General features: G+C 34.7%; 1 protein-coding gene across 8 annotated transcripts in view; it reads left to right on the top strand.

Moving 5' to 3' along the window:
• The window catches only part of Rabgap1l (RAB GTPase activating protein 1 like), a 711,712-nt gene that overhangs the window by 135,660 nt on the left and 555,601 nt on the right, over nucleotides 1-20,451 (top strand). For all 8 annotated transcript variants that reach the window (XM_004626788.2, XM_023710325.1, XM_023710327.1 and 5 more), the window contains one exon: nucleotides 10,648-10,789. In XM_004626788.2, the coding sequence (XP_004626845.1) occupies nucleotides 10,648-10,789 (142 nt within the window). The remainder of the gene's footprint in view (nucleotides 1-10,647; nucleotides 10,790-20,451) is intronic.

The following is a 20,451-nucleotide window of genomic DNA, read 5'->3' as shown; positions in this document are numbered from 1 at the left end:
TTATATACTTCTCATGTTTGCACATAAGTCCAAAAATCTCACCATATACAACCTTGAAGCAGGACAGTCCCACAATATTCCTTTTCTTGTCTCTTCACCACCCCTTCTTCTTGAACATCCACCTACCCGAGAAACATCATAGCAGCAACTGGCATGTCATGACAAGCAGCCCATATTCAGAATACCAGAATGACAGGCACTCCAAGCATGAACATACTATTACAAATTGCCATCTGCAGTGCAGTAGCGTAGTTCACAGATATCAGTATATATAGTCAGTCAGAGTGAGAGTCTTTCCAATTAACTGCTAGATTAAAAAATCTTCTGAAGATTCTCAGGAATCATTGCCTTGCTCCTGCATATAACTGTATGGCTTGACATTGTCATGTTTCCTAGCTCTTCTGCTTTCCCTCTCTTGATTAGTTCTTGAGATCCTACTTTCCTTTTACTTGTATTATATCTTTCTATTTGTATTTCTTCTTTTGAGTTCTTATTAAGTTTTACATTTTAGAATGTATTCTGCTGGTAATTATTAGCAAAATAAATATAGAATAGTAGGAACACTTAGATGTTGCTATTATATTGTCTTAAAGTGGATTATAGAGGAAAATGATTTTATTCATCAGTTTTGTGGCTGAGATTTTTATAATAAATGGAACATTAACAATAGAAAAGCATATAAACTTATCTAATATGTTTTACATGACAAGACAAAAAATACATATATATGCTTTGGTTTGATGAGTACAAGTATATAGAAGTGTGATTGAACAAAACAGTGGTATGATCTAATGGTAATAAATTGAAGGTAAACTTTAGCAAGGTCTCTTAAGATTGTTTTTGGAGTTTCTGTGTCAATGATACGGACATTCCTTTCCTTTCTTTTAGATGGAAGGAGGTTACTTCTAAAATAAATTTTTTAAACAGACATGAGAATGGTCTTTTAGAAATACATATAGAATGCTTTCAAGAACAGAGTGTGGGTGCTCAGAGAAAAGGAGGCACTAGGCTAGGGATATAGTTCAGCAGCACAAGTGCCTGTCTGACAAGCATAGGTCCTAAGTTTGATCCCTGGAACAAAAAGTAAACAAGTAAGAGGTAAATAAATAAAGAAGATACACCCAAAATAAAAATTTTACACTTACTTCTGTCTAGATTTTTATGGCCCCTTTAGAGGAACATAGGCAAGGGTATGGTGAGAGTGACACCTTTTCTCCTGCTGCTGTCTCAAATACTGAGGTGCTGTATTTCGGAGTAGCATACCCTAAGTCCATTTGAGGTATTATCATGATCCTGCATCAAAGAAAATAAACCTGAATACAGCCGTTTTCTTAAGGTATTGAAGTGTCAATAGGTACTTTATTATAGATCTTCATCAGTAACATGTAGAATCGTTAGGTGAATGAGTAGGATCAGTTCTGAAAAAGTAGCACTTAACGATTTTGAAATTGGAGGTTAGAAAGAAAATAATTCTTACATCTACTCTTCTGCAGTGTATTTAAAAATAATATTGCATGTTTTAACCAAAATAAGATGGTAAGCTCAGTGATGGGTTAGCTGGGGTGAAAGATACTCCTATTTATTTATTTATTTTTCAAGCATTAATGTCTACTTTTAATAGACCAGCAGAAATCAGCAATACAATTATACAGTCTATTCTGCATGTATACATAAATATATTTTTTCCCTTTCTTTTGTCCTTCCCCTCATCCCAGTTTTTCCTTCTCATTGAATAGATTCTTTCCCTCTCACAGAAGATACTCCATTTTAAAGGAGAGTCACTTAAGTTTACTTAAACAGTAGATAAACTTACTCCTTCACTCCCTTCAGGTAGCTAACCATAAACCCACTTAGAGAAAACCAGGGTCATAAAATAGGAATAAGTAGTTAGGACAACTTGGGCAATAGGGCAAATACTAAACCACACTGCCCCATGACAGAGAGATGGTCAACAGGGTCTGGGAAGCATAAACATTCTTGTAAAATTCCTCAAAATGAGATCTTGTGGTTACTACGGAAACCTGAAAAGTGTATGACCTGAAAGCAAAGTTCAGGCAGGTACTTATAACTTTGGGCATTTTAACCCAAAGACAGGTTATCAATTGATCATTGTGAGCTTGCAGTAAAAGCTTTCTTGTTGCATCACATTTGGTTTCTTTTGTGGGGGCTTATCTTCATTAGCTGTTGTCTGCTGCTACTGCTACAGGTACATTTCATTAAGTATCACCATTCCTTTCCCTTCCCTTTCTTTGGTGGAGTATGAAAGCATTATCCCATAGCCTGCAATGAGATGTAACACCCTTATCTAAAGACTTGTGTTCATACACTGTGTTGAAAATTTAACAAAAACAGGCACATTATCACATAAAGAGTATTGAACAAAGAGATCTATTTGGATACAATAAGGGAAAGAGGAACACAATTGATATTTAATGATGAAATTTTGCTTATCTTATAAGTACTACTTGTTCAACATTTTGAAACCTGTTCCTATTCAAATGTTTTGGTTTTCATAATAATGTTTTCTACTTTCTGCCAATGTCAGAATGTAGTAAAAATTGATCATAAAGTTATTTTAGGTATGAAAGAATAGACATACAGAGAAGGGCACTTGGAAAATGTAACACTTCACTGAACTCAATGATCTTATTACCTAATTAGGTATATATGAGAATAGTATCTGGGAAAATAGATTTGGATGATAAGATGAAATAATTATAAAGCAGTTCAGTTTTCAAGGGGACTATGAAAGCCGCAGCAGAGAAAACACATAGAGAGTGATTCTTGAATTCTTCTGGGTGTGTGTGATAAACTATAAATGAGAATTTAAAGCATTGAAAAAAACAATGTCCTGATGGAAGAAATGCTTATGTGATAGTCATTTTAATTTTTGTTTCTTTTTCTTTTTTTTTGTACTTTGGTACAGGGTCTTATGGGTCTCACCATATAGAGTTTCCTAAGCTCTGGAATTACAAGCACGTGCCCCCACCCAGTCTCATTCCCCTCAGCATGCCCCAGGGGCAAGGTTGGCACAGCATACTGGGGATCAAACTAAAGCAGGTGCTTTAGTCTACTGAACTATCTGGCTGGCCATGTGATACTCATTTTAAATTGAACTTTAATGTTGTTTATAATAGTTTGGGAAACACAGGACATTTTGAGGTCATCATACCATACTTTGATGTAGATTGACATTTCTTGAGTTAGAAAGTATATGTTACAGAATTAATGAGATTGAAATGAATAAAATAATTTCTATTAGTACACCTAATGTCATAATGAACAACTTTTCTAAAAAATATATTGGTGCTTATATTGAGATTTTTCAATGATGATGATAATGATGATGATGATGATGATGATGATAGTTTATTTATTGGGGCATTAGTCCTTAAAAGACATATTGAACTTTATTGAAAAGGTATTACTAACCTTCATATTTTGGTTGGTGTGTTTTATATTTAGTATATGAAAATAAATGTTTTAAACTTGCATATAGAATAAGTGTATTAGATAAGGCTGGTTCTCAATAGACAATAAAAGAATACCAGTGGGAGTCTCCTTATTTAGCTGGTAGTTTTTTTTATTATAAGAGTCTCACCAGTAGTATAACTGAAGTTTTTTATCTATAAAATTCCATGACATTGGAATCAGTGAGCTACATGAAAGATTTTCAGCACAAATAATTTATTGGTTATTATAGTCAAGTCAGTTCAAAGATCAAAGGCTATCTGTGGTATGGTAGGTATCCATAGAAAGGGAAGGGGGTTCAGAATGCCATCCTTACCTCCAAAGCATCTCTGTGTTATCTCATATTACTAAGAACTATATAAAAGTAACTATTATAGAAGGAAACATATGAGAAAATATAATGAAAAGACTTTGTATAGTGCTGTGGTGATTTAAGCGGATGTTAAGGGGGACCACAGCAGTATGATGACACTTTACCTAAAGTCTGAATGCTAAGAAATTACCATATGTAGGAGAGTCCAGGGAAAGAACTTTGAAAGGGACAGTGAATGCAGAGGTCCTAAAATATGGCAAGGTTGTTTGGTTGTTAGGACTGCATGCTTGTGACCCTTATTATTACTATAATTATTGTTCAAAAGGACTACCAGAGCAACAATGTAATAGGATGTGGAAGACAATTTTCCTTTAATAATTTTGTCTTCAGAAGCTCCAGTGACTTTACCTTCAGGATAAAAAAGGAACCCACTGTTTCAGTATTTGCTAGAACATGAGTCTAATTGGAGGGGGAAGTGGCTGCTTGTTCTTAAGCTTTTTTCCTACCAGGGTCTCCTAACGTCTTGATTTGCATTGTGAGCTAAGTGTAGGTTTATTGTTAAAACATCAAATGTTTTCTTGCCCTCTCCATGAAAACTCTTGCTTTTGGGTGCCTCCAACAGTTGGAAATAGAGTCTTTTATCAACTGTTAGAATTATAAAACATAAAAGGGAAATTTGCTTTGAAGATGCTTATTTATTTAACTCTATTTAAATCAAAGTAAAAATTAGTAAATAAGCAGTGGTACATGAATAATAGTAGTAACTCTCTCACATGTAGAAGGATGTAAATTAACAAAGCTAATAAAGTTATTATGGGGAAATAGAAGCTGTGGAAGGAGATTTTTTTTTTTTTGTAACTTGGTATTGGCATTCTTTAACCTTCTCGAGTATAGCAGCAAATAGAAGCTATGTGGATAGCTTATATATTTCTCTGTATATGTTATATATACAGACATATACTGTTTCTCTATGTGTTTATATATATTTCTGGCCATCATACTTTGTATTTGATGAACTGAAAATTTAGAATTTATATGTACAAGTATGATGAATCTTTGTAATTTAATCCTCTCACATTTATTAAGTACCTATCAGTATTTCATGTTCCTAAAATGTAATGAATTTTATTGAATGAGGAAATTTGTTTTATAAATACAGATCAGTTGCTTGGTATAAACTTATGCTCTACATGAAAAATTAGTAGAAATTATGTCTGGTAGGCACTTAAAGTTCAACATATCAATAATTGATGAAAAATACCTGTTCCTTATTATGCCTAAGATGTTTGAAATGCAGTGAGATAGTGAGGTTAAGCTTGATAGCCTAAATCATTTGATAATAACAATAAGCTTGTCTTCTGGATGGTTAACAACCTAAGTTTGCAGACCAAAATTAGAGAAGAAGGAGGGCTACAAGGAAAGCCAACATTTTGGCCCTAACCTTCTAAGGTCAATTAAGACTCAGGACATATGAGAACTTGTACTGTAACGTCATGTACCTCGGTAGTGTCCCAAATTTTCTGATCAAGAAGATTATGGGCCAAAGAGGAAAGTGATTGATGACGTAGAGTGTGCCTAAGGAGAGTCACATGGGGAGAAGACACTCTCAGGCTTTCACAGAGAGCACATTGGCCAAGCAATGGCCATGACTCATCCACATGGCTGCACTGACAAAGATTCTACAATCTGAGGTACAGGATCTCAGGATAAATCCTGAGGGCATTTCACTGACCTTCTCAGACCAAAAAGCTACAACTCTTATTGCACAGGTCCTGCTTTACCTTGGTCTTAACCATCCAGTAGAAAAGTATGAAGACGAAATATAGGAAGTAAAGCCATGTTGTTATGTTGAACTATGGGGGACTCAGGTCAATAATTTCTGACATTGCCAGTTAAACAGAAGACCCAATGCTATTATGGGCTACTGGACTCTTTTAGAATATTTTGCTGAATTTACACACCTATAATATTCAATAACGGAACATAGAAAAAATGGGGTATACCGATCAATGTCCATTTTGTATCTGTGTATTCAAAGTGGTTAGGATAGATATATAGTTGCATTCTCTTAATGAATAGAGGGATTTGTTCTAATGGTGTTTGTAAATAGGATCTCAAGTTCGCATCTTGTACAGCAATTAACCACTGAGAAGAATATATGCGGTGTATTATTTGTTGAAACTGTACTTTCGATTTGATTTGAAACTGTCTCATTGCTATCTGTTTATCAATAAAATTTTGAAAAAAAGTTCTGTCTGTACAGGAAACTGAGTGCTAATGAAATATCTATTTCTATTGTAGTATTTTTACACTATAGCAAAGTTGAATTGTTCTGATATGGCTTAAGAAGCCTAAAATATTTTCTAACTCAGTAGAAAAATCTGTAGAGCTGTCAAATACATTGTTTTTAAATAAATTTTGTTCGAAATCCGTGTATTTTTTCCCTTCCTTTGTCCTTCCCTCTGTAGTGGCCAAGACTTCCATTGGATATTGACTAAGAAACTTCACTGAAAATAGCAATATGTAATATAGGGTCATGGTTGGAGTGCCTGTCATTCTGGTCTTTTAAATCCATACTGCTTGTTGTGTCATGCCAATTATTGCCAAACTATCTCTCAAGTCAATGTTTGTTAAAAAAAAAAAAAGGGTAGTAAGTGAAAACAAGAGATGAAAAAAATGTCATGGGACTATCGTGCCACAATGCTGTATATGGTTAGGTTTCTAAATTTCTGTGTAAAAATATGTAATTGTTTATTCCTATTTTAAAAAAATTAACTTTTCTTTTTTTTTTACATTCGGTAGGGATTTAAAGTTTAACATATCAATACTTGATGGAAAATACCTGTTCCATGTTATGCCTAAGAAGTTTGATACTCAGATAGTGAGGTTCAGCTCAACTGCCTATTTTATAGGGTAATAATATCATTAAGTTTCTCTTCTAGAGGGTTAACAACTTAAGTTTGCAGACCAAAAATTAGAGAAAAGGAAGTGCTGCAAGGACAGCCAACATTTTGGTCCTATCTCAACATAAAGAACAATGTTGTAGGATTTCCACAGACAACATTTATCAGGATAGAAAATTCCCCTATATTCTTACTTGACTAAATTTTTAATATTAATGAATGCTGAATTTCCTTAAATGTCTTTTCTGAATCAGTTGCTATAATACGGTTTTTCTTTTTCTACTCTGTTAACGTGGTGAATTATGTTGACTTTTCCTCAATATTGAACCAGCTTTGCATTTCCTAAAAAAACCTGCTTGTAATATGTTATTTTATATTATACACACATAATTTGCAATTTGGATTACATTTTGTATTTCTAAAATGTATGAATATTTGAGTTGAAATTTTTATATATATGGACTGGATTTTTAATACATATTAGCTGAGTCTATAAAGATTTATTATTAATTTACTAATATTTACTTAATTGCCTATGCTTAGGAAGGATATTGGTCTGAGATTTTCTTTTCTTCTCTTTAGCTTTTATATCAGGGAAATCAAATGATGTCTTTGCAGTGAGTTGATACACATTTATTTTGTGAAAAAATTTTTTCTTTGGTAGTGTTCTTCCTGTTTTCAGCCTCCCCAGCGCTGGGAATACAGGCATGTCCCACCACACCTGGTCTCTTTGGCCAGCTCAACTTGTGTGGGGCGGGACCTGCAAGGCATGTGGTGCTGGGGATTGAACCCCAGTCCCTGAGCTTCCCTAAGCAGGTGCTTAGTCCTCTGAGCTATCTTGCTGGCCCTTATTTTCTGAACAGTTTTTAAGCATTTGTGTTATTATTAATTATGTCTTAGTTATTTCTTTCATTGCTAGAGCAAAATACCTTACACTCAAAGTTAAAGGAGTAAGGATTTATTTCAGCTTACAGTTTGTAGAGGTTTTGGTTCATAGTTGGCTGGCTCCAGGGCAGAATTGTAAGACAGAAGGGTATTTCAGAAGAGAACAAGTGTATAGCAAAGTAGGGCAGGCAGAAGGCAAGAAGCAACAACCCCCTTCCTGTCCCTTATCTAGGCTACTCCCCCGTAAAATGAGTAGCAGTCATACCCTTAATCCTAGCATTGCATCCTTTTTTTTTTTTAAATTTAATTTGTATTTTTTTGATACAGGATCTTGCTGCACAGTTCAGACTTGTAGTGATCCTCTGTCTCAGCTACCCCATTGTTGGGATTGCAGGGGTGCACCACCACGGCTGGCCTGATAGTTCCGGGGCTGGCACCACATGTAGTACTGGGGATTGAACTTAGAACCTCATGCTTGCCAGGCAGGTGCTTATGCCACTGACCATGCCAAGCATTGCATCCTTAGTCCCAGCATAACACACCTTAGATCCAGCCACCTCTTACAAGCTCCACCTTGACTTGATGAGACTTTGGAGGACATCTAGATCCAAGCTGTAACACATTTTCAGAAAGATCTGAGCTACAAATTTATTTTTGTTTACTAGATATGGGATTTTCCAGGTTGTCTGTTTCTTCTTTGGTAAATGTCAGTAGTTTTTGGTTTTTATGGAATTAGTTTATTTAATCTGAGTAGGCCAACTGAGATCTCTGGTGTTGTCATCAATTTTTTTTTTATTCCTTTTGATGTTTGTCGCATCTGTAATGATATACACAGTTTTATTTCTAATAATAATCTGTATCTTTTTTTGGTCAGTTTAGCTGGAGGTTTACTAATCTGCTATTTTTTTAAAGAATTATCTTTTGATTTCCTTCATTTAAAAGTTTTTCTTTGTTCAATTTTACATCTGCTTTTACCTTAGTTCCTTCCTTCTGCTTGCTTTGGACTATATTGTTCTTTTATTCCTAGTTTCTTAAGGTGAAAGGCAAGATTATTGATTTTTGGTTATTTCTTTTGTCATATACATACTGTTAGCAATCTATTTGCATATATTATAGTTCTATCTTTCTAGTTTTATTTCCATTTTTATTCTGTTCAATAGACCTAACTTGACTTTTCAGTCTATAAATTATTCAGAGCTATGTTATCTTATTTACAAGACAATTTGCATCATGCAAGACAATTTGTGCAGTGCAGACAATAAAATAATTGTGTGCCACAGCTGCCCCTGAATGAGTTTCTGAACTGAGGTCGTGCTGGTTGCTGAGCTTTTTTGACCTCACTGGGGATCACTCTGATGTTGAGTGGCAGCTAGTTGGCTGACTATGTTTTATATGATTATTGTTATTTATCAATTTAGGGCTACCATTTTATTAGTTTTCTGCTTTTCATTACTTTGTTTTCCTCTTTGCTCCTTTGTTTAGGGTTATTTCAAAAACTTGCAAGTATTTTATTTTTACTGTATTTTTTTACTGATTGCAGATTGAGTTTAGGACAGAGTAAAAATGCAATAAAAATTTGGCTGGTTTAATCTTAACTTTTCATAGCCCTCTTTTTCTGTATTTTATGAGCAGTAGACAGTTTTCACTTTCGTTATTTAAAATGATTTTGAGGGGTACTTGACATTTGATCAAGGTTCAGAATTCATGAAAACAGTAAATAATTAAAATAGTTACATTTTGTAACTTAAATATACTGCAGTGCAGTTAGATATTAAAGATTTTGTTTTTCTCTATGCTCATTACATTTTTGTTTGGTGTTCTTTAGATTCTGGTGTAGTGCTGAAAAAATAAATTGGTTTCAGGCATTTTGGTGAATGTCAGAAGTATTACGAGATCTAATTTTAACCATCTTGAGATATTATTTCATTTCATTGGGACAGATCCTTTGTCTCTGCATCATAATTTATCCAGTGGTTCACATCTGCTTATTAGTGAAATTTACATTCAAATTTAAATCTTGACTCCCAAATTCATATTTTATCATTATTTCATTTATTCTGAACCCATTTACTGTATATATTGTGGATCACAGAATTTTTTATTGAAATTAGTAGTCTTTACCCTTATAATTCTTACTGTCTTATCAATGAGAACAATGTTAAAACATGTAAATATAAAAAGAAATACATAAAAACTTTATAGTAAATGTAGTAATGGCAAATGACAGGCTTGATAAAAATAAAAATCATGGAACTTAATTTAGATTGGGAAGGACGTGTTTGGAAACCTTTTTGTAGAAGTTATGTTTGAGCTAAGTATCCATGGTACCTGGGAGTTAGTAAAGACTTGGAGAGAAATTGTGATAGCAGGGAGAAAAGGACTGTCCAATGCCTTGCGTTGGGAAAGCGCTTAAAGTATTCAAGAGCTGAAAGAAGGCCATAGTGGCTGGCATGTAGTGACAAACTTTGGGTGTGAGATGAGGTTGGAGAGAGAGAGGCAAGGCCAACTTGTCTAGGGAAGTGGTAACAAACATTTTTGAGCTCTTGGTGGCACAAAAAGCTCACTGTGGTACATGTGCCACCATTGGTCTAGGGCTTTGTTGGGCATGCAAAGGTGGATTAATTGATGGTTACTTTTATTTTCCTTCCTGAATAAAATAACTGTTTAGAGTGCAGACTGTTTATAAGACAAATACTATCTACTTCTATGAATTAATTGGTGGGTATTGCTGATACTTTTACCTGAGTGTGCATTAGCTCTAATTGTCTAACATTGCTTGCTTATCTGTCCTACAACTTGTCATACCTGAAATTTTTCTGATTAAAATAAATGTTTTTAAGTTCTCTCAAAATGGCTAATACTTTTTTTATATTGGCTAATATAATACGAGAAGAACCATGCATTTAGATTATCATGTTAAGAACAACACACTTTAAAAAATTTCTCAGCTTCAGACACACTATAGATAAATATGACGTTACTTTTACTGTTAGCTCTCTTTAATAAACCAATGAAGCACTTTTAGTATTTTTTTCTAATTGCCAATATTGAAATGCATGGTTATATCTTTCACAGTCTGAGGGAAAAAGCCATTCCAGTGCTGGAGATGCAATATATGAGGTGGTGAGTTTACACCGAGAGTCTGACAAGGAGGAACCAGTCACTCCTACTAGTGGAGGGGGTCCAATGTCACCTCAAGAGGATGAAGCAGAAGAAGGTAAGAAATTGAGCTTTCTAGGTTGCCTCTATTTCAGTAGCTGCTTTATTTATAATCTTTAAAGGTAGGAGTATGTGCATGCACACACGTGTGTGTGTTTGCACTGGAGGGAAGGAGCGATGGTTATTCCTTGTCTCTGCCACCTTTTACAGTTAGATTCTGCTGCAGGCAAAAGAAAATGTGAATTATTAAGTTCCTTGGTTGGATAGTCCCCAGTGCCACTTACACAACTATTTATGTTCGATAGGATTACATTTCTGATTTGCATCTTATTTTATTTCAAGTACTTTTGAAGTATTCAATGAGAATTGTCAAATTCTCTCAAGGGTTTCTAAAATTTCAGTGCTATGTCATATTTTACATTATGTTTGATGTTATTCAGTGCTTGCTTTTTCTTGTATCCATTATCACTCACATTTTTGGAATAGCATATTTTGTTTACTACATGGATGCTGCTGAGAGACATTAAACAACCTCAATAGAGTTATCTGTCATTCAGCCTTATCCTTAGTACTCTTTAAAAAGCTAGAGTTAAATAATACAGCTATACTTTTAAGATTTTTATTATCTGCTTCTGGTATAGGGTTTATTAAATCCCTGAATTCATATCATCATTGTCTTAAAGTTCTCAGTCTGTATATGTAACTGTTTCTCTGTTTTTGAATACCATAAAAACAGTAGTAATTTTTGGCTTATATATATTGTTTACTGTCTGTGAGTCATCTTCTGTTTCAAATGTGTTAACATTTACTTATTTATTTTTTTTTTTGTGGCTGGCTCAGCCTGCCCTGGGGGCGCGGCTGGCATAGCGTGTGGTACCTGGGATCGAACCATGGTCCCCGCATGCTTGCCTAAGCAGGTGCTTTAGACCACTTAGCTATCTCGCCGGCCCCAGCATTTACTTATTATAATCCTGTGAGTACTTTTATTAACTTGGTTTTAGGGATGAGAAACTGAGGTACAGAGAACATTATGTCATTTAGCTTTGTATACAAAATTGAGATCTGAACCCAGGCTGTCTGATTCTGACATTTGCATCTACCATTGCCATATTATTTAACCAAAGTAGCCAAGCAACTAAAACATATAAGCAGCTTACATGTTAAAACTAAGGCCAAGCTTACATACCATAAAATTATCCATTTAAAAGTGTATAGTTCAGTAGCATTTAGTACATTCAAAATGTTGGGAAACAATTATTCTACCTAGTTTCAAAATATTTTTGCCACCTTGGAAAGAAACATAATACCTAAGAAGTCACTCTCTGTTTCTTTCCTTTTCTTCCCCTCTAGGAACTCCTAGTTTGCATTCTCTGTTTATTTTATCTATTTTGTACAATTCATATACATAGAATCATATAGAATGTGACCTTTGGTACCTGGCTACTTATACTTAGCACCATATTTTGAGGTTTGTCCTTACTAATAATATCTATCTATCTATCTATCTATCTATCTATCTATCTATCTATCTATATCTATCTATCTATCTATCTATATCAGCATTTCATTCTTTTTTTGTGACTGAATAATAATTAAGTTTGTGGATATGCTACACTTTATCCTCTCATCACTTGATGGACATTTAAGTTCTATTAGTTAAAAATATGATTAATAATACAAGTATTTGTTTGAATACCTTTCAATTCTTTTGGATATGTAACAGCAATTGAATTGATGGTTCATATAGTCATTCTATGGTTAGTGTTTCAAAGAACTGCTGAACTGATTTCACACCTGCCAGCCTCCCAAGTTCTAGGATTACAGGCAGGTGCCATCATACCCAACACAAGCTTTTTGTTGTATGTATTTTCTTTCTTTTTTTTTTTTTTGCATTTTAGGGAAGGGTCTACAGGATGGTCGGGTTCTTACTGTTAGATCGGACGACTCATAGTGATACACCCGTTTACAGTCTACCAAGAGCTGGGATTACATGTATTTTCTTTTTAATTTATATATTTGGTACAGGGTCTTACTACGCAGCTCGGACTCGTAGTGATCCTCCTGTTTCAGCCTCCCCAGTGCTGAGATTATAGGCCTGTACCACTCCACCTGGTTTTGGTGGCTGGCTTGGCTGGCTTCGGGCGAGGCTGGCATAGCATGCAGTACTGAGGATTGAACCTGGGTCCTTACGCTTGCCAGGAAGGTGCTTAGACCACTGAGCCATCTCCCTGGACCACCAGCGCAAGTTTTTAAGTTTTAAAAAACATTATTTATAGAGTACAAAAATAGTATTAAAACAAAAAAATTACAAGATGTACAGAATTTCATTTAACAAAGTAATATGAATTTCATAGTATTTGTTGTAATGCATAGTGCTGTGTTCTAACCAGTTATGCTTGTTATCAGATAAAGGCATGCAAAATTGGAAGAAAAAGAAAGAAATATGTAAGATACTAAGAGAAAAAGGAATAACAGTTGAAGAAAGGAAGCAAAACAAATTATTGTCTGTTCCTTTACATAGACCAGCAGAAATATACAGTCTAGTTGTCCAAACCATCCTGTTTACATACATAGATATATCTCTTTCCCCCACTCCCTTTCCTGTCCTTCTCCTCAACTCGGTAATTCTTTCTTTTTGAAATAATTCATTCCCTTTTCCCAGTATCTATTGTATTCTTCAGATTCCATTTTCTCTTTCAGGTTTTCACTGTAAGGAGATAATATGATGTTTGAACATGTGGATCTGATTTATTTCACTTCAGAATATGTTTTCTAGTTGTATCTATTTACCTACAAAAATCTCAAGTTTGTCCTGTTTTATAGTTGAATAATACTCCATTGTATAAAAATACCACATCTTTTTTAATCCATTCTTCAGTTGATGGGCATCTGGGTTGTTTCCAAGATTTAGCTATGACAAATTGAACTGCTGTAAACATGGTTGTACATATATCACTGTGGTATGATATTTTCAGTTATTCTGGAAAAATACCCAGGAGGGGAAAGCTGACTTGAATGGGATCTCCAATCCTAGCTTTTTAAGGAATTGCCACACTGATTTCCATAGTGGTTGTCCCAGTCTGTACTCCCACCAATAGTACATAAAGGTTCCTTTTCCCCACACAACTCCTCTAGCATTTGTTATTGGTTGACTTCATGATGTTAGTCATTCTTTCTGGAGTGAGATGGTATCTCACTGTTGTTTCAATTTTCATTTCTTGTTACCTTGTTTGTTTTTGATTTTCTTTGGTTTTATTGTATTTTCTTGGTTGAATTGACTTTTAGGGGAGGTTTATTTTTTGTTTTTGGTGCTGAGGACCGAACCCAGGGTTTCTAGCTTGCTAGGTAAGCATTCTACTGCTGAGCCAAATTCAGAGCCACTGCATTTCTCAAATGACCAATGATGTTGAACATTTTTTTCATATATTTACTTGCCATTTGTATTTTTTCATCTGAAAAGTATATATTCCTTTTAGATCCCCATTTTTGAATGGGTCTTTAAATTTGTGGGGCCTGAGTTTTTCTTTTAGTTCTTTATGTGTTCTAGATGGAAGGCCTTTGTCAGAGGGACATTCGGCTAGTATTTTTTCCCAGTTTGTGGGTTTTCTTTTTACTGTGTTAGAGATTTTCTTTGAAGTACAGAAAGTTTTTTTAAAAAATGATGTCCCAGTTATTGATTCTTTGAAATATTTCCCATGTTGTTTGGTTTTTGTTCATGAACTCTCTACCTACCCATATGTCTTTAAGATTTCTACCTACATTTTTCTTGAGAAGATTTAATGTTTCTGTTTTAATATTTAAATCTTTGATCCATTTTGACTGTAGTTTAGTGCATGGTGATAGACATGAGTCCAGTTTTGGCTTTTGGTATGTGGAAAGCTGGTTTTTCCATCACTGATTATTAAAGAGGCTATCTTTCTTCCAGGGAACATGTTTGGTCCCTTTATCAAAGATAATGTGACTGAGTGTGTTTGCAGTTGAGTTTGCATTTTCTAATCTGCTCCATTGATGCTGAGGTCTGTCTCTATGCCAGTACCATGCTGGTTGTATTACAGTAGTGTTGTAGTATAATTTCAGATCAGGGATTGTGATACCTCCTGCCTTTCCTTTATTTCCCAGGATTTCTTTTGGTGTTCTGGGTATCTTCTTGTTTCAAATGAACCTGAGGAATATTTTCTCTAGCTCTGTGAGGTATGCTAATGGTATTTTAATCAGGATTGCATTGAAACTGTGTAACAATTTTGAGAGTGTAGCCATTTTCACAATGTTGGTTCTTTGTATCCAGGAGCATGGAATATCTGTCCATTTTCTCAAATCCTCTTCAATTTCTTTTCTCACACTGTAATTTTCACTGTATAAATCTTTTACTTCCTGTATGAGATTGATACCTCTGTATTTCATTTTTGGAATGTTGTTTTGAAAGGTACAGTTCACAAATGCTACTGATTTTTGGGTATTGATTTTGTATCATGTTACATTGCTGAATTTGGTGACTAAATCTACAAGATTCTTGGTGGAGTTTTTGTGGTCCTCTAGAATATTATGTCATCTGCAAATAATGATAACTTCACTTCTTTTTCCAGTTATTATTCCTTTTATTTCTTTCTCTTGTCTAATTGCTCTGGCTAATGTTTCTAGAAGTATATTGAATGGGAGTGGAAACAGTGAACATTCTTGTCTTGTTCCTGATTTTAAAGTGAAGGCCATCAGTTTTTGCCCACTTAATATGATGTTGGCTGTTGGTTTCTCATAGATCACTTTTATCAGGTTGAGATATAGACCATGTATTCTGATTCTCTGTAGGGTTTTTATCATGAATGTTAGACTTTTCAAAAGCCTTTTCTGCATTTATTGAGGTGATCATGATGGTTTTTGTTCTTGGTTCTATTGATGTGGTGTATTACATTTATGGATTTGCATATGTTGAACCATTCCTGTATTCCTGGAATGAAGCCCACTTGGTCATGATGTATGATCTTTTTGATGATTTGCTGCATTCTGTTCACTAGTATTTTTTTCAAGATTTTTCCATCTATATTCATTAGAAAATTGGCCAGTAGTTCTCTTTTTGTTGGATTTTTGTCTGGTTTTGGAATCAGAGTAAGACTTGTCTCCAGGAATAAATTCAGGAGAATTGCTTTCCTTTCAGTTTTATTGAAGACTTTGAGAAAAATTTGCCTTAAATCTTCTTTAAGGGCTGGGGAGATGGCTCAGTGGAGTAAGCGCTTCCCTGGCAAGTGCAAGGGCCTGAGTTTAATCTCCGGTTCCGCCAAAAAAAAAAAAAAAAAAAAAAAAAAAAAAAAAAAAAAAAAAAAAAATTTTCTTGTGGAATTCCGCTGTGAACCCCTTGGGACCTGGGCTTTTCCTTGTTTGTAGGTTTTTTATTACATTTTCAATTTTGTTTCCCATTATAGGGTTTCACTCAGCTTTGGAATTTTGTATGTATCTTAGAAACTGTCATTTCCACTGTGTTTTCTATCTTGTGAGAGTAAAGATTTTTTGAAGTAGATATTGGTGATCTCAACTTCTCTAGTGTCTGTAGTGATTTCTCCCTTTTCATTCCTTATTGCATACATTTTTTTTCTTTTAGTATTAGGTTGGCTATGGATTTATAAATTTTAATTATTCATTCTTTTTTTATGAGCAGAATATATTTATTGAGAGAAAGAAAGCTCCTGTCCTGAGAGAGGGATGGGGGGGGGGCCCGAGTGGGTAGTTCCCCCCCTTATTCTTTCAAAGAACTAACTCTGATTCATTTATTCTTTGTATTCTCTTCATCTCTATTGCATTAATTTCTGTTCTAATCTTTATAATTTCCTTCCTTCTTTGGGCTTTGGGCTTGACATGTTCTGCTTTTTCTAGAAGCTTGGGGTACAGCATAAGATTGTTTATTTGGGCTTGTTCTGTTTTCCTAATGTGCAAATTTAGTGTATAAATTTCCTTCTTAAGACAGCTTTCATTGTATCCCACAGGTTTTAGTAAGTTGTATCTGCATTTTTGTTTGACTGAACATATATATATATATATATATATATATATAATTGTTATAAGGTATCATTACCCAGCTTGGGATCATTGTGATCCTCTTTTTTAGCCTTCCAAGTGCTGGGATTACAGACATGTGCCACTAGGCCTGGACTCTGTGGCTAGCTCAGCTGCCCTGGGGCTTGGGCTGGTGTGGCATGTAGTACTAGGGATCAAACTCCGGTCCTTGTGCTTCCCTAAGCAGGCACTGAGCTATTTTGTAGCTCTGTAAATATTTTTTAATGTCTTCTTTAATTTCATCAGTGACCTACTTGTTACCTAGGAGGTTATTTAATTTCCATGTGTTTATGGTGTTTTTTTAGTTTCTTTTGTCAATAATTTCCAGTTTTATTGCACTGTGATCAGATAGCATGCATGGGATAATTTCAATGCCTTTGCATTTACACAAGAATGCTCTCTGTGTTAGTATATGGTCTATTTTGGAGAACCTGCCATATGCAGCTGAGAAGAATATGTATTATGTTATTGATGGGTGAAATACCCTGTGAAGGTCTAACAAGTCAATTTCTTCACAAGTTTGGTTTAGTTCTGTTATTTCTTTGTGCACTTTTTGCCTAATTGATCTATTTCTTTATGACAGTAGTGTGTTAAAGTCCCCCATTACAATTGTATTATTATTATTATTATTATTATTATTATTATTATTTTATTTCAGGGAAGGGTCTACAGGGTATTCAGGGTCTTACTACTAGATTGGACTCATAGTGATCCACCTGTTTATAGCCTCTCAAGAGCTGGGATTACAGGTGCATGCCACCATGCCTAGTCTCAATTGCTGTCTCAGTGCACCCTGGGGGGTTGGGGCGGAGCCAGCACAGCAGGCCCTGGGATCGAACCCCCGCCCTGAATCCACTGAGCTATTTGGCTGGCCTACAATTGTATTATTGCTTATTTGATCTTTCATATCTGCTAAAATTTGTCTTATGTAGGCAGGTGCTCATACATTAGGTGCATATATAGTTACAGTTATCTTTCCTCTTGCAGTTTTCCCTTAACAAATATGTAGTGACCTTCTTTATCACTTTCATTTTTGGTTTGAAGTTTTGATTTTCTTTATCTCTTTGAATGATTTTTGGTTTGAAGTTGATGTTGTCAGCAACCAGAATAGCTACCCCTGTTTTTTTCTGATTTCCGGTGGCATGGAGGGTTATTTTCCGTCCTTTGACTTTTAGTCTGTGAATTTCCTTTTGAGTTAAATGTGTTTCTTGTATGTAGCATACTGTTGGGTTTTGTTTCTTAATCCACTCTGCTAGTCTGTTTATTTTTTTATTTATGTATTTAGTACAGGGTCTACTGGGTCTGCCATGCCCAGTCTCAGTTGTTGTCTGTGTGTGCCCTGGGGGTGGGGCCAGCATGGCGTGACAGGGATCAAACCCTGGCCGCTATGCTTTGAATAAGCAGGTGTTTTAGTCCTAGTCTGTTTCTTTGGATTGGTAAATTGAGGCTGTGTACATTGATGGATATAACTGACACGCATTGGTTTATCTTTGTCATGTTATTTTTGTGGTATAGATTCTTTATTTTCACCTTTTATTAATTATTTGCTCTGTTTGGTGGCCCCTTTTGTTGTTAAAGTTGTGAGCACTTCTGTCTCTTTTCAGAATATCTGTGAGTACTCTTTGTAGGGTTGGTTTGGTGGTCATGGGTTTTATTCAGTTTTTTGTCACGAAAGGGTCTTATCTCATCATTGAATTTGATAGTTGTGCAGGGCACATGAATCTTGGTTGGAAGTTATTTTCTTTCAGAACCTGAAATACTTTACTCCAAGCTGTTCTCTGTTTGGTGGTGTGTGTTGAGAAATCATCCATGATTCTGCTTGGCTTTCTATCATAGATGATCTGTTTCATTTCTCTAGCAGCTCTTAATATTCTATTCTTTTGCTCAGTTTCTGAGATCTTGACATTTCTGTGTCTGTGTGGATTTATTTTGATTTATTTAGAGTTCTATACACCTCGCTTAGCTGTTCCTCAAGTTTCTTTATCATGTTTGGGAAATTTCCTGCTAGAACTTCTGCTCTCTTGTTATTTCCTGGTTCCTTGTTAGTTTTAAGAGATCTTTCCTTTCACATTCATTAACTATACTGCCTCTTCAAGGACTGTCTTAGTTACTCTTCTCTTGTTGTTGGGACAAGTACCTGACACCCAAAGCTCAGGAAGGAAAGGTTTAGTTAGCTAACAGTTACTGGATGTTTCAGTCCATGTTCAGCTGGGTCCAAGGCAGAGCAGCACGAAACAGAAAGCAGCCTTTCATGTTGTGGACGTATTCATGAACATAATTAGCAGGGAGAATATGAATATGTTTATGGATATCCTCGATTTAAAAACTGGAAAACACTAGCAGCTTATTAGTTCTGTGATAGCAAAGTAATTTCAACTTTGAAACAAATCTTAATTTACTTACTTTATTACATTGAAAAAAGCACATGGATAGTTTCCCTTACTAAAATTGGTAGATCTGCTTTTAGATACTAAGTAATAAAATTAGAAACATCAGAATTTGAAATATATGTAAGATCTTTAGTATCAATTCTCTGTATTTAGTGTGTTATATATTATTGTACTATATATTTAGTTACTGAGACCATGGACTAAAAAGTAGAAAATCATTTTTCATTAGTTTAATTAATGCCACAAAAATATAAAGAAATATTGTATTGTTTTGTGCACCAGTGAAAGCTATAATTAAAATATCATTGTATATTTGCATATGAAGTCAAAATCAATAGCAAGTATTTTTGGATTAATTAATTAAGGTTGTCTTCAATACTTTCTAATTTAAAAATTACTAATTTACTAATTTTATCTAATAAAATTCAAGGAATAGTTTGTTGTTATTATTTTGTTGTTGTTGTTGTTATATTTTCATTTTCAAAGTTTGTTCAATAATCTTAAACTGGGACCCGGGGAGATAGCTCAGTAGAATAAGCGCTTGCCTGGCAAGCACAGGGTCCTGAGTTCAATCCCTGGTACCCAGAAAAAAAAAGAAAAAAAAAAAAAAATTCTTAAACCGAAACAGCAGCACGTTGATTTCGACATGGATTACACAGATAATGATTTGAATTTCAAAATTGCATTTAATTTTTTTTTTTGCCTTTGTCAAATAAAACTACTCTTCATTTTCAAATTAAAAAAAACAAAAAACAAAACAAAACAACAACAAAACCAGAGCAAGAGTGGAAAAAGAGGAGTAGCAGCAGCTCAAGCATCTAGCTTCTCTTTCCTCCTTACATTGAAATGCAAATTACCTGCCCCAGGGGAGGTGCAGCATCCACACCCACAATAATCAGTCACAAACCCTAGAAGCTGCCCCAAGACTGCATGAGGCTTTGGGGGGACAATTATACACACACCATAACAAAGTCTGAAAGTCTTATGTCAGTTTCATTTAAGCTGGTTTTGACAGCTTTCAAAATGACATTCTTAATTTTTTGGTTATCTGTTTGAATTTGTTTCATACATTCTAATTCTTTCTTGTATTGTTCACTCAGTGTTTCCATCATTTTTATTTTCTCATCTAGTTTTTTTAATCTATGTTTTCTTTTTTTAAAATTAATTTTATAATATACTGATACCTGTGAACTGAGCTACTGCACTGCAGATGGTAATTTGTAACAGTAGTTTCATGTTTGGAGTGCCTGTCATTCTGGTAGTCTGAATATGGGCGGCTTGTCATGAC

This window comes from Octodon degus, unplaced genomic scaffold (assembly GCF_000260255.1).
Source record: "Octodon degus isolate 3935 unplaced genomic scaffold, OctDeg1.0 scaffold00017, whole genome shotgun sequence".
NCBI lineage: Eukaryota > Metazoa > Chordata > Mammalia > Rodentia > Octodontidae > Octodon > Octodon degus.
This window is presented reverse-complemented; position numbering and strand designations above follow the sequence as displayed.